At 42.4% G+C, this 22,950-nt stretch overlaps 1 protein-coding gene and 1 non-coding gene across 2 annotated transcripts in view; both read left to right on the plus strand.

Annotated features, from left to right (window-relative positions):
* The window catches only part of N (neurogenic locus Notch protein), a 518,735-nt gene that overhangs the window by 38,234 nt on the left and 457,551 nt on the right, over positions 1-22,950 (plus strand). The window contains exon 2 of the mRNA XM_067143095.2: positions 13,055-13,136. Coding sequence (XP_066999196.2) covers positions 13,055-13,136 — 82 coding nt within the window. The remainder of the gene's footprint in view (positions 1-13,054; positions 13,137-22,950) is intronic.
* LOC137499057 (5.8S ribosomal RNA) lies at positions 3,333-3,487 on the plus strand. Its single transcript, XR_011017998.1, has one exon. It is a non-coding gene; the product is annotated as a 5.8S ribosomal RNA (ribosomal RNA).

A 22,950-nucleotide genomic window follows, 5' to 3' on the forward strand; every position in this document is an offset into this window, starting at 1 on the left:
TTTTAGAACGAGTTTAAATGATAATGCTGGTCCCGCGGTCTATGTGGAGCTAGCTTGCCACCTGGAAGTGAAGGGCGGTTCGACAATTGACAGTGAGATAGTAACCCCTGCTAGAAAGCGAAGAATGCGACCGAGGGGTTTCGTTGGGTTGACCACGTGGCATCTCATAATCTACAGATCTTTGGGCTGAGCAGGAGTGTCTTGGTAGGCCAAGGCCTATCAGGGCAGTAGTGCCATTGATTTTTTAAAATTATAACATTCGCTGCATATTGCCCTAAACGCCGCTTGTCACTCTCCTAACACAATCGAACTACGCAAGTTCTACGATCTGGTTTGCCAAAGTGTGTATTGGACAAGTTTATTTCAGTGTTAAGACGGGAGACGAGGTGTACAAAGACGCTGGTTCTGCTCAGCATTTGTGTCAGGAAACGTGGCCAGGGTTAATAGGTGTAGCGTTCCGTTGAGCGGTCCGGGTGCGATTATACTTTAATAATGCTATGTGCGTACGTCCCACTAACTACTTTTACGGTTTTCGGAGGGAATGATACTAAAACCAAGGTTAGTGAAGTGTTACTATAAATTGAAAAGGGCAATGTATTACAGAATTCGTTTGTATATTTATGAAGCTTATTTAATGTGCATGGTGTGAGAGGCGATAACAACTTGATTTTCTTTTTTTATTAATTTGTTAAAGGAAAGAATGGTGGTGCTGAGTATGTGTTTTTCTCCTTTGGAGAGAAAGTAAGGGAGTGTTGATAGTCTGCTATTTACGAGTTTGTTTGCAAAAGTCTTGGCTGTGTTGTTGAAATAGTCATAGGCCTTATAAGAATAAAGCCCGTGATTGTGATAGAAGTTGTTTCAGAGGCGTAGTTAATTGGTTTACGTTCACGAAGCTATCCAGACCCGCATCTTCTTCGCCAGTATGTAGTGGAGGTGCCGATAGTATAATACTGTGTTAGTTGTATAGTGTTTTACTGTTAAAATAGTGATGTTGTTTTGCCTCTTCAATCACCAACACTAACAGGAATTTTGCATATCCAGTATTTTATCAAAATCAACATTTTTTAGGGTGAGAACTCTCACAAAATGTCTTCCCCGCGTATTCTGTTTTATTTTATCTTTTTTATTTTGTAACGACCAAGGCGGTGTGCGACTCCTTCCTTGCCTTGTATTAGAGGCGCGAGTCTGGGCACTTGGTGAGTCGTGTCCCCCCCCCCCGCACCACACCAGCCATATCCCGGATGAGGACATTAAGAGCAGCTGACGTAGGGGACCACTTCTCGCCTTCCGATAGCACAAGCGACGTTGTCTTTATAGGGTGACATCTCACGGCATGTTCATTTCAACTCGGAATAATAAACAAGGTCTCATAGCAGTAATGTGGACAGGAAGATACAGTGAAACGACGCTGCAGAACGAAAAGCACCGTGTTCAACTTACTGCTAGGCACTGTGTCGAAATAGTACCTTAGCGGACAAAGAAAAATTTAACTTTCCTCCGCAGTGTAGGGATTTCTGATCGTTAAACATAGCATATTCATCCCAAGCCTTCTTCGATGGCTTCGATGAGTGTCTGTCCGGGTTGAGGAACACCCCCGCTATTCCTGAACTACATACCGAGTTTCGACAAAATTCTGTCCAGTTGTTTTCCTGCGATGTCACAAACAGAGAGGAAAGAGCAAGAAGCTTGACTTTTCGAAGAAAAACTATTGTTGAAAGGAAGTAAAAGGTCATGATAAGCTGGAAAATAAAGTAGACCTTCTCTTCAGGTCTATTTAAATTTAGCTCATTATTCCCGTGACCAATCCGGTATAAGGATGTCAGGAACTTCAACCGATCAACAGCTGTCGTATCACCACAATGTATTGCTTTCGTGGACATTAACAGTAGCTGACGTTAGGGACCACTTCTCGCCCTCTGATAGCACAAGCGACGTTGTCTTGATAGGGCGACTTCTCGTGGCATGTACCTACTGTAGTTGCATTTGATAAATTAATCAGAATGGTGCACTAAAACCTTGAATAATGCATTTGACCACAGACCGCACGAACAACATGACGTAACTGTGTTATTCTGATGAAGCCGACATCCTTCCTACTGACAGACTGCAGCCCAAAGAGTTTAACTGAAAAAAATAAATCATCATATTTGCGTGCTGATTGTTTACCTCTCTGCATAGGTTATATTTATTTCGTATTTACCAGACGGGTTGGCCGTGCGGTTAGGGTCGCGCAGCTTTGAGCTTGCATCCGGGAGGTAGTGAGTTCGAACTCCAGTGTCGACAGCCCTGAAGATGGTTTTCCGTAATTTCCCAATTTCACACCAGTTAAATGCTGGGGCTGTGCCTTAATTAAGGCCACGGCCGCTTTCTTCCCACTCCTAGGCCTTTCCTATCCCATCATCGCCATAAGACGTATCTGTGCGATGCGACGTAAAACATATTTAAAAAAAATCGTATTTATACACTTTTATTATCAGCACTTATGTAACGTTGTAGTTATTCGCTAATAGTCAAAATTAATACAATTCCAGCTCTAGATTCTCTCTAAATAAAATCTGGAGCTCTCGTTATATGGTTACAGACAGGGAGTTCAGTATGTAATGCAACATTTTTTTCTAGAAGCAGCTTGGTTTTATTGAGGATTCAAATACAATGTTATTCCCCAGTTCTTTTGCTACAATACCCTATTTTTCAACATGCTCTCCGTTCAATGCTACGGCCTTACGCCACCGTAACGTCCGGCTCCATGGCTAAATGGTTAGCCCGTCGCTACTACCGATTGAATGATTTAGTGAGGTCTTCGGACCGGTGCGCGGGATCTGCTTCGCGCAGTTTCCGATGTGTCTGGAAAGATGACCAAACTTGATTATTTAGAGGAAGTAAAAGTCGTAACAAGGTTTCCGTAGGTGAACCTGCGGAAGGATCATTACCGAAATTGTTTTTAACAAAAAACATTTCGAGAAGGAGGAGTCGGACGGCCCCGCGCGGTCCTCTCCTCCGGCGAGGCTCCCTCGAGGAGCGAGACTCCTGCCGAGCCCGCTGTTGCGAGCTCAGGCGAGTCCTGTTCGTACTGTGTAAGCGGCGGCCCCGGCCGTCGCCGACAGGGGGAGTGTCGCGGTCCGCGTCTCCCACCACGCAGACGTTCGGCATTGGGTACCTACCTCCTCGCTCAGTGGAGGGTACCCGTCGCGGCTTCGGCCCGGCGGGAAGGTTTTAAATGAACGCCACGCCCATGCTCGAAACACTTACTTAGCTCTGTGACGAGAAACCCATGAAAATGATTGCTTCTCCTCCACTCACCGTGGAGAGAACGATCGAAAAATGAAAAAAACAACCCTGAACGGTGGATCACTCGGCTCGTGGGTCGATGAAGAACGCAGCAAATTGCGCGTCGACATGTGAACTGCAGGATACATGAACATCGACATTTCGAACGCACATTGCGGTCCATGGATTCCGTTCCCGGACCACGCCTGGCTGAGGGTCGGTTGCTAAAACTGAACGCGACATTGCGTTCGGAGGGTGGGAGCGTCGCGGTTCGTGCGGCCACGGCCGCCGCCGCGTCTCCTGAAAAGAGCTTCACCCCGGTTGGCCTTTGGTCACAGGGGTCCCGGGTTCGATTCCCGGCGGGGTCGGGAATTTTAACCATCATTGGTCAATTTCGCTGGCACGGGGGCTGGGTGTATGTGTCGTCTTCATCATCATTTCATCCCCATCACGACGCGCCGGTCGTCTACCTGCGTCAAATCAAAAGACCTGCACCTAGCGAGCCGAACTTGTCCTCTGACACTCCCGGCACTAAAAGCCATACGCTATTTCATTTTTGCCACCGTAATGTGAGGGCCTGTATACTCGACCGGTCCATGTCGTAGCCAACGTCGTGCTGCATCGATAACTTCCCTATCATCCACGTCGGAAGAGAACGAGAACAAGAGAAGGGAGATGGATAGGGAAGATGATAGTGAGGAGCCTAACTGAAACTACATGAAGCACTGCTCAGTTAAGGGCCCGATGGTCGCTGCTATTATTATTATTATTATTATTATTATTATTATTATTATTATTATTATTATTATTATTATTATTATTACAATAAGCTTTTTATTGTTGTGGTTTTAAGGAGGTTGGGAGGGCAGGAAACGTCAGTTCTTTTCAAAGTTAGGGAAATTCATTTTATTTCCATATAGCCTATTGCTGTAAACCTTGAGAGCGAATACCAGAGCGTGCTGAAATCTATGGTTAGAGGTTAACATCTTGACCTCTGATGATGAAGGACGCACGATGTGTTTCCGCTGTTATTACCGTGATATCTTAGCAGGATTCTTTCTTCAGCTTAATAGCAGCTACTGATTGAGTGTACTCTTGTGAGTAAGGTGCATCATGAAGTTCCTTGCCATATTAGTGACGTTTCCTCTGCTGAGACCACCCAGGTTTGTGTTCTTTATTCGGAGGGTTTGTTGACCGTGAAACAAAGATTTCTGATAATTTTTTCCAGACCGAGGACACAAGCTGGATTCGAAATCAGGTATTGCTATACAGAATGTGTTTTTCACTAGCCATGGTAATTGTTCAGCTCACTGTCGGCAAATTCAATGTGTAAATAGTCATATAATGTTTGATTGCATTATAAATCGAATCAGCCTGCATTCAGTTGCAAACATCTCCGCAGTGTCTATATGGAGTGAGGGCATATGGGGCTACTGATAGTGATTCGTCCGTCAGATGGGAACGCAAAGCCTTCCCCAGACCCCTTGGTGCTATTCGACAGGAATGGTGTCCGGACATTTCGTACCACGGACATTCCGTACCACTTGATTTTTTAGGACATTTCGTGCTCGCGGCTAGGACTATACAATCCACCGGTGGTCCATAACCCGTTAGCGGAGAGATCCTCACTTGGACTATGTGCAAGTAGGGTAGCATCCTGCTTCATGAATTTACCGAGCTCAGAACATTTTAAGCAAGCCTCGGACCTATGGGAGTAACGGAGTCCCACTCCCGTTTGACAGAGGTGAGGTACTCCTTGGCGAACAAAATGGAATTCGATGGGGAGCTATCAATATTAATGGGGCTTATGGAAGAAAGAAAGCAGAACTGGCTGAGTCAGCAAAGAGGATGCATCTGGATGTGCTAGGAGTAAGTGATATTCGGGTAAGGGGAGATAACGAGGAAGAGATAGGAGATTATGAAGTGTACTTGGGGGGTGTTAGAAAGGGAAGGGCAGAGTTTGGGGTAAGGCTCTTTATCAGGAATACCACTGCATGCAACATAGTTTCTGTTAGGCACGTAAATGAGCGAATGATGTGGGTAGATTTGTCAGTTGGAGGAATTAGGACTAGACTTGTGTCCGTGTATTCACCCTGTGAGGGTGCAGATGAGGATGAAGTTGACAACTGTGCAACTGCTGCGCGTTTCGTTTATATCAAGCGTCAACTTCACGTTGCAATATCTCGGGATGTAATTGACCTATTGCGATGAAACAAACGCCATTACTTATGCGATTTTTCATATTAACGATTGCTTACGAAATAATACAGGGTGTCCATTTAAAAAAACTTAAGTTGATGTTGAAAATACTATTTTCCTACGTTTTAGACTGGCTCATAGTATTTACTTTAATTAGCCCCTTCCCTGCCTTCATGCCCGTGAAAGTCATTTTTCAGTATATCTTGTTGTTCCAGATATAACTGCGGTGAAACGTTTAAGTGGGCCACCCTGTATGTGGAAGCAATGCCGGACTCAATCTTGGGCCTCCGTGGTTGCGACGCACATTTTGCGAAGTGTAAGCATCTCATGGGATGAGCAAAGCAGAATTTCATCAGTGTATGTGAGATTTTCAAAATGAAAATTTGCGCTCCTGTGTTTTAGATTCGTTGTACTGCAGAATGGGAGATCATGTGGCTGATGATCGAAGAGTACAGTTCGTAAAGGTGAACATTTGCCTACTTTCTTCATAGAATAGCTGTAATCCCCTCAGCTTTGACTTTTCTGTCTCGAGGCATCTGACTGTAGAGGTTCTTTTTCAGCGTATTAGTCATGTGAGAAACGAATTCTGAGAATGTATACATTGACTAGTAACACACGAGAACTGAGCGGTCAAATTTCTTTCCTCGGGACGCGTTTGCAGTTTATTACGCTGGATAATAGCAAGTTTTATGATGTACGGTTGCATTACCTTACTGAGACTAGTTTGCACGGCGACTACAGTCGGAGCTGACCAGAGCTCTGAAACCCACGCACTGGTTAAGGAACTCATAATGGAATGCTTTTAACCATGGTATGGGTGCTCTCTCTCACTCTTGCGATAGTTATCAGCTCTGCCCTTCACACCTCAACACCGAGAACACATTTGCTTTGTGAGATGCCTTGTATTTAAAGCATGGAATGAAACGATCGTTGTTGAAAAGACAAAAAAGAATCTGAGTAATTAATACACGCAAGAAAGTTTGCGGGTAGGCTTGTCTGTCGCTTAGACAATATATAAAGTAGCGTTTAAGTCTTATTGTAAAACACTGATTTACCTGGAAGAACAAAAGCAGATGCATGTTCGACCGAGAAGATACTGTGGAAGGATATATTCCACATTTATTATGGTTGGCAAGTGCGGAAAAGAAAACTGCAGGCACCGTCTTCCTACATTTCAGCTGAATTACGGCAGTACACTGATTCTACATACTTATGGATGTGCGCAGAAGGAATATTCCAGATTGAATATGAGAAATTAATTCTCTCTTTGTTTTTGTAAAAATACAGTGGTTTCTATTTCACTTGATATCTGTTATTAAGTAGAACTAGTTCAATAAACCCAAACACCCCAGTATTTACAGATAAAATTACATTAAAAACCGAACCGGTTGCCCTAACAACCCATAGAGGGCCTTGATCCTGCCAAGATGGCTCTTGCACAGACAAATGGTGTGCTGATATTGGGGTGTCTATTAAATGCTAGGAACATACAGTACAGACCCGTACTGTACATAATACCTCAACAATATTCCATTCTTTTTAAAGTGAGAGTATGTGGCTATTTTAGGTTCTAAATAGATGAAGTTGATAAATTGCCTCCTCTGTTTCGTTGTTTCCCATTTTCACACATGGCAGATTTTAGAGCTTTACCGTAAATAAGGCTGTGGCCGCTTCCTTTCCAGTCTTACCTCTTTTCTAACCTATCGTACCATCGGCGCCGAAAAATTATGAGTTAATGCGACGTCAAACCATTAGGATAAATAGTACCGATGGTATTATTTTATTACCAGCCCTACCGGTAAAATATGCTCTGATTAACAACCATAATTCTATATCAGATGTTTTTATTGATATTTGGTTTTGATAATAATTGAGCTCCAATCTTTGTACTTAGATAGCTCACAAAGGACGTTTCGTATAAAGAACCTGAAATAGAGATATCCTGCTTTATTTGTTACGCTATGCATGACTGAATCAGTGGTTACAGTTGTGGCGTTGTCGCTCACAGAAATTCTTAGAAATGTCTGTAAAGTGTTATCGTGGAACTGGGACGGGGTATTCCACATTCTTTTAGGGACGTGTTCTGTACTGTTGAACTTAAGGAAAAATGAGCAGATGAATTTGTTAGCATTTGTCCTGTTTTGTTTCACCTACCGTTGGGTGATTTTCCGTATACTGAAGGTTTGTGATTTTTTTAAAGCAAACCAATAGTTGGATTGAGTACCGGCATGTTTACTTACACACATAATCACTGAGAAATTGTGGCCATAACATTTGTGTCGTAATTATTTTATCCGTGTCTATTTCGATGATGTACACGCATGAAATGTTTCTCCGTTTTCCATTGGGTGTAATAGAGCTGCGTGTTTAGCGTCCTTGTTACTGACAGGGTTGTCTCGCATTTAAGCTCGTTTTTGCCTGCCGACTGTATTGGGATTTGATTTTACCACCTTTAGGACAGGATGCGAATGCATACGCTTCCTAGTCGACCTTCAAAGGTTTCTTATCCTGTCTTCTTCTTCTCCTTCTAGTGCCCTCTCTGTTCCGGTTGTTGACTGTCATGATGGCTATTTCAGACGTTGTGGCGTTTCGGTACAGTTCGATTGAAGGCATTTGGTACCAGCCTCAACCAGGAGATCCGTCAGCGTCGTGCACTTGTCTTCCCGAAGACTACCCTTCACAAGCTTTCATGACATACAAGGCATACTTTCTTTCATTCCTCATGATCTAATCATTCTATCCCTCTTTGTTCGATCTATTAATTCGGTCCTTTTCGTTATTCATTCGACACAATTCTTCTTGGTTAGTCACATGGTCATTTTATGCAGCCTGTCCGTAAAATGGGAGTTCTGTTGCATGTTCTTGTCGTTGATAGTGTAGTTTGGAGGGTTCAGTTATGGTCAGATCTCTGCATTTAAAACATTCCTTTAGAGCAGGAGGTTTTTAACCCGAGGTCCATGGACGAGGTTTAGGGGGTCCGTAAAAGTCAATTAAAATTTTAACATTCATATTCAGGATAATTTTAACATGAGCAGCAGAAGGGTGCCTGAAGAAACTTCGTCAGCAATGCATGGTAATAATTATAAAGAACTACAGCTAAATAAATGTTATCCCTGTTGTTATTATAATTATTATAATTATTATAATTATTATAATGACCGCTGTTTATAAATGAGTAAAAATCTGAATCTTCCAACGCGGAAAATTAGCTGGGAAGGTAGTCAAATATCGATTGGGTGTCATAGGGGATATCCATGTTGTCTTGTTGCTATTCCAAAGTTTCATCTTCTTATTCATGCTAAACAACAACAACACCGTTGTCATTGAAATGACCTTTAAAACTGAATTACAATTTTCAAGGTGGTTTTGTTTGTTCAGTTTGCAGTTTTTTAATTTCGTGTGGCTATTTCTAGCCGAGTGCAGCCCTTGTAACGCAGACCCTCCGATGAGGGTGGGCGGCATCTGCCATGCGTAGGTAACTGCGTGTTGTGGTGGAAGATAGTGTTATGTGTGGTGTGTGAGTTGCAGGGATGTTGGGGACAGCAAAAACACCCAGCCCCCGGGCCATTGGAATTAACCAATGAAGGTTAAAATCCTCGACCCGGCCGGGAATCGAACCCCGGGACCCTATGAACCGAAGGCCAGTACGCTGTCCATTCAGCCAACGAGTCGGACAGTTTGCAGTTAATGATTGTACATTAGGTCTACTCATTTTTGAATGAATTGGCCATTAATTTTTGCGTGATAAGGACTGAAAAGGCTTTTGCTGGCAAGATGTAGTGTTTACAGTGCACTATGTCTTCTGGTATGGGCTATATCAAATTTGTTACTTTCATTGACCTGTCTCAGTCTCATCCTTGGCTTTGACAAAATGAAAGTGACTGAGGTATGAGTGACGCTAGTAATGCCATTCTTTATGCAGCCAGTCCCTGCTATGAATGGTGTGAAAATGTATCTCATAGGGTCGGTTGGTGCACGCATTTCAGTGGGCTTGGCAGACTGATGTGCAATAGCAACTTGGCTCAGTGAGGAAAGCAACGGGAAACTACCTCACTCCTCATTTCCCTAGTACGCCTCTTCAGTGACACCTAGGCCATCTATGACAGCTAATGGTGAACCTGTTGAGGATCCAACCAGCCTTCGGGCTGAATACCCAACATACACACAAGGACTGAAAAACGTAATTTGTAGTAATAATTGTTTACTCTATTCGTATTTCGTGTATGTCATACTCTGTATGAGACATTCAGTTTTCAGTAAAATATATTTATTGCCTGCGAACTTCTGCTTATGTTCGTTTCTATAAAGAGAGTTTTGCCAGATTTTCAGAGAGGTCCGTTATACAAAAAAAAAAAAAAAAAAAAAAAGTTAAGAACCCCTTGGACGCATGAATGCATTTTATTGCAGGTTCCATCTTTTGCTACCATCATTTTTTCCAGATACCCGGATGCGACCAAGTTTGTACTCCGTATTTCCATTGAATCACAATATTTTTGTAGTTAACAGTAAATAATAATTTTTAGTGAATGCAAAGATACTCAAAATTTTTGCTATTTAGGATCCCTATTAACAAGATAGGAATGCAGCTTTGTAATAATGTTTGTTCGGGGATTATTGTTTTCATTTGCGGAATTCAATTGATTAAACTACGTGACTCGATTCGTTTAGTGGTGGCATTTTATTTATTTATTTAGCGTGTGGCTTTTAATGAACGGAGTGCCTGAGTACATATTCGGCTCTCCGGCCATAGGCGACCTGTGCGTCTGGTCGTGTGGTGATGATTGTGATAATAACGAGGTAGGGAGAGGGTGAATCTCGGTGTCGGCGCATAGCCTACTCCTATTGAATAACACAAAGGGTCTGCTTACGGCTTAACGTACCCATCCGACGTACGAATTACCATTGACAGCGTCATGTGCCCTCACTATATATGAACACTGCGGAGGGGTTTGGAATTTAATACAGGCCTTTGGCACACAATCTGTTAGCTATAAAATGTATACTGCCTCCTCTGTTACCCTGCCGACCAACGTTTTGATGGTGATTTTTTTCCACCAACGAGACTCGAACCGGCTCATCCCGGTGTCAGACCATAGAGACTTGACGCCTTAAAGATCGTGGGCACCGGGCGGGCTAGTGCTGGCGTTCAAAAATCAGTATGTTACATTTTGTGACTTTTCTAAGGCATTGTGGAGGTTCAGATGGCCTATCCTGCGGGTAAACGTTGGGAGTTTTCAGTCTCTGAAAATGATTAATATTAATTAAATTACCGGGCGAGTTGGCCGTGCGCGTAGAGGCCCGCGGCTGTGAGCTTGCATCCGGGAGATAGTAGGTTCGAATCCCACTATCGGCAGCCCTGAAAATGGTTTTCCGTGGTTTCCCATTTTCACACCAGGCAAATGCTGGGGCTATACCTTAATTAAGGCCACGGCCGCTTCCTTCCAACTCCTAGGCCTTTCCTATCCCATCGTCGCCATAAGACCTATCTGTGTCGGTGCGACGTAAAGCCCCTAGCAAAAAAAATTAATTAAATTAAGATACCTGTTGTTGGTCTAGAGCTAAATAATTACTTGTATTTGATAGAATATATCCTGTTCCTGTTGTCTCAGTATTTACGTACTCAGCAGTAAAGATTTTTTATTTTTTGTGAATGTAAAGAAACACATAATTTTTGCTTTATAGGATCCCTAGTGAAATGAAATGGCGTATGGATTTTAGTGTCCGAGGACAAGTTTGGTTCGCCAGATGCTGGTTTTTTGATTTGATTCCCGTAGGCGACCTGCGTATCGTTATGAAGATGAAATGATGATGATGAAGACGGCACACACACCCAGCCCCCGTGCCAGCAAAATTAACCAATTAAGTTTAAAATATCCTGCCGGGAATCGAACCCGGGACCCCTGTGACCAAAGGCTAGCACGCTAACCATTTAGCCATGGAGCCGGACAGGATCCCTAGTAAGAAGATAGTACAGGTCCTTCGATTTTCATGGACTTCCTCACATACCGAGCTCGATAGCTGCAGTCGCTTAATTGCGGCCAGTATCCAGTATTCGGGAGATAGTGGGTTCGAATCTCACTGTTGGCAGCCCTGAAGATGGTTTTCCGTGGTTTCCCATTTTCACACCAGGCAAATGCTGGGGCTGTACCTTAATTAAGGGCACGGCCGCCGCTTCCTTCCCCATCCTAGCTCCTTCCTGTCCCTTCGTTGCCATAATACCTGTCTGTCTCGGTGCGACGTAAAGCAACTTGCGAGGGGGACTTCCTCAATGATAATCGGTAGTGATTTATTCATAACGGATGATTGTATAATACAGTTGTTCAGTGTAAGGAACTTCTTTTGATATAGGATCATTCTTTGGAGGAATTTCACCTTCTTATGAGACCCATTGTTATTTTAAGGAACTCAGCTCAACTATAAAACGGGAAGAGGCATGAAATATTGTAAAATGGCTGATTTTTTAATTATCGCAAAACCAAACATTTAAAGGTAGGAATGTGTCACATGTGATCTCACTATTTGTGAGCCGCTATGGCGGGGCGGGGTGTGTCAATACGTGTGACGGTCGCTCTCGTGGGCCATATAGTGGAAGATTTAACCATGGGTATTGCACACAATCTTTAGTTAACCGGATATGTCTCGTAAGCGGTCATTTTAATGTGATTCAAATTGGAGTAATCACATAATCGGGAGTTCAATGCATTCCCCTCCTGTAAGTAACTTGCACACGCCGCTCCGCCACTGAGCGGATATGATAGTTAATGAGTCCTCTTCCATCTACCACTACACAATGCTTCTTCCTGCATCTCCGGTCGATCACAAATAAGAGGGGTATACTAACTTCGCGTCCGGCGAACGATTAAATTAATTAAGGCAGTAATACTGTCCTGCTGTCTTATTATAGTTGAAAGCGTGATTTCCTTTACCATCAACTCCATAATTAAATTCTACTTGAACGTCAGTAGCTGCTATTGAACTAACGGGAGTATTAATACAGTATAGAGGTTCCGTGTTAAGGTTGAATTGTTACAGTTCATTTTTAAAATGTTATGTGTATGCAGCTTTGTGGGAATTTTTCTCTTGCACATGTTTGTCAGTTTTTAGAATACAATAAGATTGATCATTAGAAAATGTCGAAGATTGTTGATGCATGAATGAGTTAATTAATGATAGAAACACACACCTGAAGAGGTGGTTGCAGTGAGTGATTATTTTCACTACAGGCAACGGAACGAAGGCCTTTTCACTTTACTATGTGAAACCTTCGAATTGATGATTGCGATGCTATAATGTTATGGTCAGGAATTTTAGACATGGTAGTATTTTTTGGTTTATATCCTGGTTGCCGTGACAAGTGAGCAACAGCGATGTCAATTTCCTTTTAAGCACTCGAACCCCATTTGTAGTTCGTATATAATAAGAGAGATGTATATTTGGTTGGAAAGCGATTCGGATAGATGAATGGTAAAGACTAAAAACAGTTACTTTTCTCCTGTTTTTTGAGTTGCAAACATTGTTTTTGTTGCAGGAAATGCTATGATGTTGAGTTATGGTTCATATCCTTGATATTTGTGTGCTTTTGTTGCAGATTTAGTGTCATGTTCGCCCAACCCGTGCAAGAATGGAGGCGCGTGCGTTACGTCTCCACGTGGAGAAGAGTCTTACTGCAAGTGAGTATTGTACCTTTACCGCATAAAGTATTGCATAGGAGATGATAAATACCGGTTTGGAAGACGACTGCGTGGGCGTTGTGTTAGCCGAGTTCCGGGACGGGTGGAGGCCATTCATTCCAAGAAACAATTAGATCATTGCTGATGGACTGACGTACTTCACTTCCGATTGTAATATATTGTCTGTCCCTTGTGGGAACATGTTAAGTGTTACAGATACAGAGGGCGAACTCAACAAAATGATGTTTTGAGGAAAAGAAAAAATTGAAATTCATTCGGGCGAACTCAGCAACTAAGAAAAAGACTAACAAATGCTGTATACTTATTTCATATAAAACATTTATTCAAAAAACTTTCAACTGAACCATTTTCTGTTCTACATCGTAAATCTTTTCAAGGGCTGAATATCTCTAATGAACAAATTAGGAAGTTTTATAACACAGGTTTTCTCCAACCAAATCATCTTTTGTAACAAATATCAGTGCTCTTTTATTTTTATTAATTAAATGTCTTATTTTGCATTGCGAGGCTCAGGCTATGAGGCCTGCTGTTTTGTCCGACCTTACTAATTATGCTACTTATTCATAGTCAGTCATGTCGTCGTCACTCATCTCTTGTTTTTGTTCCTGTGGTACTTGAGTTTGGCTCTCCACGATGTCGACAGTATACTCGCTCCTTGGTGAAGGCCCATGCTGCAATTACTCACGTATACCCTAAGTTTTGCAGGAGGTATTGCGATTGGATAATCGTACAATTTTTGCAGAGTTTAAAGGTCGTAATCATTTGCATTTCTTTTTTGAAATTTAACTGGTATTTGTAGTTCCAAATTATATTCGTTATGAGTGTAGAACCCTTGTTCGTAATCCTGTGTAAATTGAATGATTTTTTAAAAAATCTTTAAATCGCTACCATCGGCGGAACCTGCCTAAGGATAAGAGGGAAGTGCACTGACGCACATGTAAACAAAGAGAGCTGTTGTGTTCGGCCTTCCGTACTCGCAGCCACATTGCTCAAAGTCTTTGCTCGATTTTCTGCACTGTTTGCTATGAGGCCCTCCGATGAGGGTGGGTCTGCCTTACAAGGGCTGCACTCGGCTAGAAATAGCCACACAAATTTAAAATGTATGTATTTTTACTGTTTGTTATGAAAGGAAAGAAGTGTGAATTCAGTTAAGTTGACTCATTTGTTGTTCTCTTTAGCTCATTCAACGAAGTGAAATAAAATTTTCGTCTGCTCTTGAGTTCGCCTTTGTCTTCGAGCGCCTCACATATACTGTGGAGGCTCTATAACGCTGAAGACCTCGTGAATTGAGAATAGCTGTTGTTGCCTTCGCGAATACTTGGACGTAGTTTATGTATTGTTGAAATATGTTCTTGCTAATGTGAATGTCACTGGTTTATTTGTTAAATTTGCGAAAAACTAGTTCGATCGTGTTTTGTCGCGTCGTTGATGGAAATGTCGTTATTTCTTTATCAGCTGTTTTAGTTGGGAATGCTCATGTTTCTGCGAAATGCTTGTCATCTTTCAGTCATATTTCTTTATAATATATTGAACTCCAGTGTATATTTATTACATTATTCCATCCCGTTCCCACTTTGATTGCGACCTTTTTCTAAAAGAATTACTATAATTGTAAGAAACATTCTCCAGAACGTGCTTTTTTCTTTTGTCTTATGTAATATTGACCATTATCTGTCAGACTGGAAGACTCTGTGGCTCAGGTGGCAGTGCGCCGGCCTCACCGCTGGATACCGTGGTTCAAATCCCTGTCCCTCCATGTGAGATTTGTGCTGGGCAAAGCAGAGGCGGGACAGGTTTTTCTCCGGGCACTCCGGTTTTCCCTACGTCTTTCATTCCAGCAACACTCTCCATTAACATTTCATCTGTCTGTCATTTATCATTGCCCAAGAGGAGTGTGACAGGCTTCGGCAGCCGGCACATTTCCTATCCTCGCCGCTAGAGAGGGGCTTCATTCATTCCATCCCTGCCCCGGTCGAATGACTGGAAACAGGCTGTGGATTTTCATCTGTCAGACTGGAGGGATGGCAGAAAACTTTTTAGGTTGGTATGTTTGTGCCTGCGGAAAGAGCTACCTGCTACTGGCTTAATAACATTGGTTTTTCTTATATAGGCATATTTAGAAGTTAATTTAATCATTTCCTTAGAACGTTAGGTTAATCCGTAACATGTCACTTCATATTGCGTTGGCAGTTCGCAATGCTGAACGGTGGTCGGCACGTAGGAATCTGGGGGGAGAAGATTTTGTTTTTATTGATCAGAGTTGTAGTGTTGCGGCATCACATTGGTCGTGTAGTGTTGTTTTAGGCTAGAGATAAATATCTCGGTGGATGTGTGCCCTTCACACAATTGCGCAGTAGGTAGGCCTCTCCTTTCTAAGTTTGATTAGTGCCATTGACAGTTTTCATACAAACTCCTCCATGTGGACCTTGTTCGGCGATTTTAACATCTCAAATGATTCCCAGAAACTTCTATCTTTTTGTGACGTAGGTACCATAGTACCTTTTAGAATGGTTTTATAAGTAATGACTGGAAACAGGCTGTGGATTTTCATTCATTATGTAGGTGTTATTCAAGGTGATCGGATTCGAAGAGGTTATAAAAATCCAGCATATTTACCTGGTGGTTTATGTGATGTTTTGAGTAAACCAGCAAGTTCGTCTTCAAATCGAATGACGATGATTCATTGTATTCTGATTGCAGTGCACTTGAGCTTCACGACATGCACACCCACAACCTGAAGTGATGATTGTGAGATAGCCAGTTGGCGATCCATGGCCCGAGTTTAAGATAAAGATTAGCACCACGCACTGGAGTAAACCTCTCACGTACGAATCGTTACGTCGTGCACTCAGCACAATAAATAATGCATCCGACAGAAATAGTGGACAGAGCTCTGGGTATTCCCCAGTTTCTAGCCCCAATTACCATACATTTCGCGTAGGGCAGGCGTGCCTACGTATCGCTCCGATATGCGTGCCAACAAGACTCTAAGAGAGCAGCGCTTTACAAACCGATAACGAAAAAACATATGCTGGAAATGAACCCAAATGCAAATTAAACAGAGAGAACCAATTCATTCGCATGACATCGATTATCGGATAGAAGTACTCCGAATACCAGAAGCTAGCCCTGCATGTCAATTAGCGAGCGAGTTGCCTTCCACCTGTGGGAAATTAACAAGTTATCTCTATAAGCGATGCATGTAACACCAGCGTGACCACGTACAGTTAACAGGATTGATCCTACAATGTGGTAACATCTTAGGTTCTATCAATTTATAGTATTCTAGAAACTGTGTTTTCCCGTTTTGTGATGATACAGTCATAAACTATTGCTGTGTGCTTCAGAAATAAAGTATAAAAACCCATGTAGACATGTAAAAGGATATTTTAAAAAATGTATTGGAGTTCAATTTTACCAAATTGCAAAAGAGAAATGTTAAATCCGACAACAGTGGAAGAAATTTCGTGTGTGTCTGTTACTGTTAAAGAGCGTGATTTTATTGGTGAAGATGTTTTAGGTTATGAAAATCCACAGCCTGTTTCCAGTCATTCGGCCGGGTCAGGAATGGAATAAATGAAGCCCCCATCTAGCGGCAAGGACAGGAATTGTGGCGGCTGCCGAAGCTTGTTGCACTCCTGTGGGGCAATGATTAATGAATCACAGATGAAATTAAATGATATTGGAGAGTGTTGCTGGAATGAAAGATGAAGGGAAAACCGGAGAACCCGAGGGAAAACCTGTCCCGCCTCCGCTTTGTCCAACACAAATCTCACATTGAGTGACCGGGATTTGAACCACGGAACCCAGCGGTGAGAGGCCGGCGCAATGCCGCCTGAGCCACGGAGTCTCTGAAGATGTTTTGGTATTTTAATAATTGTGCCTCTGAGCATACGCCATGCATAAGAAGATAACGCCTTGTGGGTTGGATTTCTGTTACATTCTTAACATTACCTTATATTATACAGAGTATTTGCGAGGTAAGTACAAATAACCGCATGGAAAGTAGGGATGAATGTCTGCAGTTCGTAAAATATGCTTTAATTTTTCATTTAGCGAATGGTTTGTCCGAGGGAGGAGCTTGAAGTAGTGTGTGATGTTTAGTAGCTACGTTTACCCCTCGGCTTTTACCACCCGTCGTATCGTGCGTAAGACCGTATGCATGCGTAAGTTGTATGAAAACGCTGTACGTACAAGAAGCGTACGTTTTCACGGTGGAAGGTGTAATGTATGTTAACAAACCTGTAAGTCGTTCGTCATTAAGTACAACCTGAGCTGCAAACATCAAATTTTCAACTTAATATATTTATGAAATAGGACATTATTTTGTCGTATGTATTCAGGACCCTACTAACAACCAGCAGAAAAAAATATTTGTACTTATCTCCCAAACATCCTGTAAAGTATATACAAGAAATCAAAATATGTAATTAATTGTATGAATAATTATTAACAACATTTTCTTTTAATATATGGACGTGGACGGAAATTTGATATACTAAAATTTAGTGCTGAAATGAAAGTTGAGAAACAGTAATAACTCCAACATGCTGACAAATGTCACTTACAAAATGCACCTCTGCTGCAGTTTCAGAATAATTAATTCTCCCCCCCCCCCCCCTGTGGTTTAACGTAGCACAGACACATTGAAGATTTTCGGTAATGCAAGGAGGGTAAGGGCTAGGATTGAGAATGTGGCGGCTGTGACTTGAATTCAGATTCAATCCTAGCAATTGCCTGGTGTGAAAATTGGAAGCCATGAAAAATCATTTTTAGGAATGCCGACGTTGGGATTCGAACTCCATCTCCCGAACGCAGGCTGTCAACTACGCGGCTCGAACCGTGTAGTCACCTCGCTGGGTAAATCGATAGCTCTTTCAGTGATGGAAGTGAAAATGTACATTTACTCCTTCTTGTGTCAATTTTAGTATGCCTTTTTTTTTTGCCAAGTTGCTTTACGTCGCACCGACACAAATAGGTCTTACGGCGATTATGAGAGAGGAAAGGGCTATGTGTGGGAAGGAAGCGGCCGTGGCCGTAATTAATGTACAGTCCCAGCGTTTGTCTTGTGAAAATGGGAAATCACGGAAAACCATCTTCAGGACTGCCGACAGTTTGGTTCGAACCCACTGTCTCCCGAATTCTGGATACTGCCCGCACTTAGGCGACTGCAGCTGTCGAGCTCAGATATGGTCTGGAGCATTGCTCGTGTAGAGGTTCAGTAGTGGTTAAGACTTCGTATATAAACTAGAAATAGGGAACCGAGAATCTTACAAAATCTTTCTCAGGATGGACAGTCTTGATGTTGATTTACTAGAGACAGCGTTGATTCGAACCAGTTTTACGGTTGGTCTCTAGTGGATAATTTAATCATCTAAAACCAGACATGTCAATCTTAACTTTGACCTAAACGGGGTCTTTGTCCCAAATAGGCGCCTCCGTAAATTGAGCCAGATGGAGAAGCATCATTTCATAGAAAGAACTGTGTGTGTCAAAACACTGTGCCAGTGTTCAGAATCTTGTGCTGCCCGAATCTTGAAATCTGACTGCGTGAGAATCATAATTACCACGAAGCTACATGCGTGCCCTGGAACCGAGGCTTGCATTAATTACTCTGTAATCTTATAAAACAGTTTCTAACAGTTAAGTCTTTCGATTCTAACGAGATTGTATTTGTGTTCAAAGAATTGGGTGATCTGCTGCATGGCTTATTTAGTTGGCCTTGTTCAGTTTTGAAGCATTTCTGGCTAAACTATTTAAGTTGTTCGTTAATTGTTTGCAAGCGTGACAAAATTCGTAGCGTATAGTTTGGAATTTTTGCGTAGCATGACATACGTAAGCATGAAATGAAGAACAGTAAATATAATTGCATCTCATCTAGAGTGTCCAAACGTCCCGCACACAAAGTTCCAACATTCAGTGTATTTGAAATTGTCTATGCGGGGCAGCATTTTTCCCGATTTAATTTTGAGCTTCTCTCTATTTTGATGCCTAGATTTTGTTTTGAAGAATGAGAAGTTTGTGCCGGTTCTGCTCCTTACTCTTGGTTACGCCTGTTACTGGCCTTACCAGTGCGCAAATCAACGATGGCAGCATTGTGTACCTAAAGAATTGAGACCTTACCAAACAAAAGTCTGATTTTTCAGGTGAGCGAAAATACTGGCCTAGTAGTTGAACATGGAAACAAAATTGTGCCAATTTCAAATTATAAGTTAAATTTGACGAAAATCAAATCATCATACTGATTAGTGCAACAATATTTCTGTTCTTTTAATATTATATTTTTGGACTTTCGTGGTACCTCTAGACAAGTGTCGTGATACATGTGATGGCAGTCTTGGTTCATTTTAAAGAATTCCATTGGATTTTGCTATGCGGGCTTTACAGAACCACCCAGAGGCTTCTCATAGCCACAACAAAATAATAAAGCAATATTTCGGAAAAATTGCAGATGAGGTTTCCATTCTTAAATGACGATTGCTCTCTTAAAATATTTTCAAATCATTATGTAATTGGCTTTTAAAAAGTTATTTATTACACTTCGGTTGCAACATTCCTACGTCAAATGCATTTTTAGAGAACATTCAGTGAAACAAAACGGTTTTGGTGTGACATTAGGAATAAGCTTAATGCGGACATTTTAAGAGCTGAACTACAGGCGAAAATAAATTTCTCGTTAGGACGTCATTTAAAAAAAAAAAAAATTAAAAGGGTGGGAGATTTTAGAATGTTCTAGAAGCAAGAAGTACACATTTATTTGTAAAGAACAACTCGTGTGTGAAGTATTGTGGGAGGAACTAGTACAAGAAAGAATTACAGGGACATACTCTAATTAGATTGTAGTAATTTAACGAAAATTTTAGAGGTAAATATGTACCTGAAAATGGTTCAGTGTCTCGCATTTCGTGTTCTCCTGTCCCTCTTTTCTCATATTTGAAGTTGGTTATCCTAATCTCATCATACGGATATTCTTCCATGACGAAAACTATCCTTTTTTCCGTTCTACATATTGTGTAAAAATGCAATGGGGTGAGAAAGACCTTGTTGCTCTTAGAATAGGGAGGGAACTTCGTTGCGCTTTAATAATGAAATTTATAGTGTCTATTTAGAAAATCTCGCAGCGACAGTTGGTTAGACGCTCACCTGAAGGTTAGAGTGTCGCATTTCATTGTATTCATTTGGTATTTAAGAGCGCTTAAATGCGATATACTCGTATCAGTAGATTTACTGGCACTTTAAAGTGCTCCCCTTCAGCGTAAATCACCAGCGTTCCAATGTTTTAGAAAACGATGGTAATTAAAAAGCCGTTTAATGCATTATTATTATTATTATTATTATTATTATTATTATTATTATTATTATTATTATTGTTATTATTATTATTATTATTATTATTATTATTATTATTATTATTATTATTATTATTATTATTATTATTATTATTTATTCAATGACATTTTGCGTTGGAAACGTCATTTGAAACTGTCGGCTCCTTGTTTTAATGCTTTCTTCTTCTAGATTGCTTTGGCGTGATATGATATGTTCAACATGGTCCCGCGAAGTTACTTTTTTAATGCCGCTGGTTTTGTGCTCAGTCATCGCTATTGACGGAGGGTTCGATCCAATTAAATTTTGCTAACTGTCCGTGTCGCGATGCTATCGCTATGGAAACTATCTGGTTCGAGTTAGGTCAAGAGGCTACATTCCTCGGTATTTTTTGTTCTGGGAAAGTATGTTTTTTTTTTTCTTTTTAGTCTCCCACCTTGTAGATTCTTGTATTGAAAAGTTGTGTGGTTCGAACCGGAGCAGCAACATCTTCTGGTGTATGTCGTGAATTTAGCTTTCTCAGTACGTAGTGTTATTGCGGGGATCATATGTTATCTTGATTCCTCCAGTGTCAAATAGGATTTTCGACGACAAATTTACTACATTTATACTGCTACTAGTACTCATGTAAACCTGGTTATTAGGGAAGGCTTTATATCACATTTTCGCGTACTAATGACTGTAGGCCTGATATGAACTAGCAACATCAGTATTTTGGTGAACTCCAATTAAGTGAAAGTAATTCAGTCGAGGTGGCCGGTTCCGATTCCATAGGGTTTGCCGTTGCTTGCAGAATCTATTAAGTGATTTTAATGCGTTTTATTAGATTTCAGAATAGGGTCAATAAGTGGAGACTCCAAACGTTATCACGTTGCAACTTTCCTCGTCAGAATATACACTGACTGACAGTGACAATGCAACACCAAGGAGGAGTGGTTCGAAAGGGTTGAAAGTTGGGGAAAAAGCAGAGACGGCACGGACGAATAATTGATGTTTATTTCAAACCGATATGCAGGTTACACTGCGCACGGCATCGACTCAGTAGGATGTAGGACCACCGCGAGCGGCGATGCACGCAGAAACACGTCGAGGTACAGAGTCAATAAGAGTGCGGATGGTGTCCTGAGGGATGGTTCTCCATTCTCTGTGAACCATTTGCCACAGTTGGTCGTCCGTACGAGGCTGGGGCAGAGTTTGCAAACGGCGTCCAATGAGATCCCACACGTGTTCGATTGGTGAGAGATCCGGAGAGTACGCTGGCCACGGAAGCATCTGTACACCTCGTAGAGCCTGTTGGGAGATGCGAGCAGTGTGTGGGCGGGCATTATCCTGCTGAAACAGAGCATTGGGCAGCCCCTGAAGGTACGGGAGTGCCACCGGCCGCAGCACATGCTGCACGTAGCGGTGGGCATTTAACGTGCCTTGAATACGCACTAGAGGTGACGTGGAATCATTCGCAATAGCGCCCCAAACCATGATGCCGCGTTGTCTAGCGGTAGGGCGCTCCACAGTTACTGCCGGATTTGACCTTTCTCCACGCCGACGCCACACTCGTCTGCGGTGACTATCACTGACAGAACAGAAGCGTGACTCATCGGAGAACACGACGTTCCGCCATTCCCTCATCCAAGTCTCTCTAGCCCGGCACCATGCCAGGCGTGCACGTCTATGCTGTGGAGTCAATGGTAGTCTTCTGAGCGGACGCCGGGAGTGCAGGCCTCCTTCAACCAATCGACGGGAAATTGTTCTGGTCGATATTGGAACAGCCAGGGTGTCTTGCACATGCTGAAGAATGGCGGTTGACGTGGCGTGCGGGGCTGCCACCGCTTGGCGGCGGATGCGCCGATCCTCGCGTGCTGACGTCACTCGGGCTGCGCCTGGACCCCTCGCACGTGCCACATGTCCCTGCGCCAACCATCTTCGCCACAGGCGCTGCACCGTGGACACATCCCTATGGGTATCGGCTGCGATTTGACGAAGCGACCAACCTGCCCTTCTCAGCCCGATCACCATACCCCTCGTAAAGTCGTCTGTCTGCTGGAAATGCCTCCGTTGACGGTGGCCTGGCATTCTTAGCTATACATGTGTCCTGTGGCACACGACAACACGTTCTACAATGACTGTCGGCTGAGAAATCACGGTACGAAGTGGGCCATTCGCCAACGCCGTGTCCCATTTATCGTTCGCTACGTGCGCAGCACAGCGGCGCATTTCACATCATGAGCATACCTCAGTGACGTCAGTCTACCCTGCAATAGGCATAAAGTTCTGACCACTCCTTCTTGGTGTTGCATTTGCTCTGTCAGTCAGTGTACTTGTATGTCTCCAACGCTACTTTAATTTGCACTACGGTGTGCATTTCAAGAGATTTAGATTATTTAACTGGTGCAGTGGCAACGGATAGCTCTGATTGTGTAAGTAAATGATCAGTGGAGTAAGAATAATACAGCGTTCCCCATCTAAGAAA

Source organism: Anabrus simplex, chromosome 3, assembly GCF_040414725.1.
Source record: "Anabrus simplex isolate iqAnaSimp1 chromosome 3, ASM4041472v1, whole genome shotgun sequence".
NCBI classification, from domain to species: Eukaryota; Metazoa; Arthropoda; class Insecta; order Orthoptera; family Tettigoniidae; genus Anabrus; species Anabrus simplex.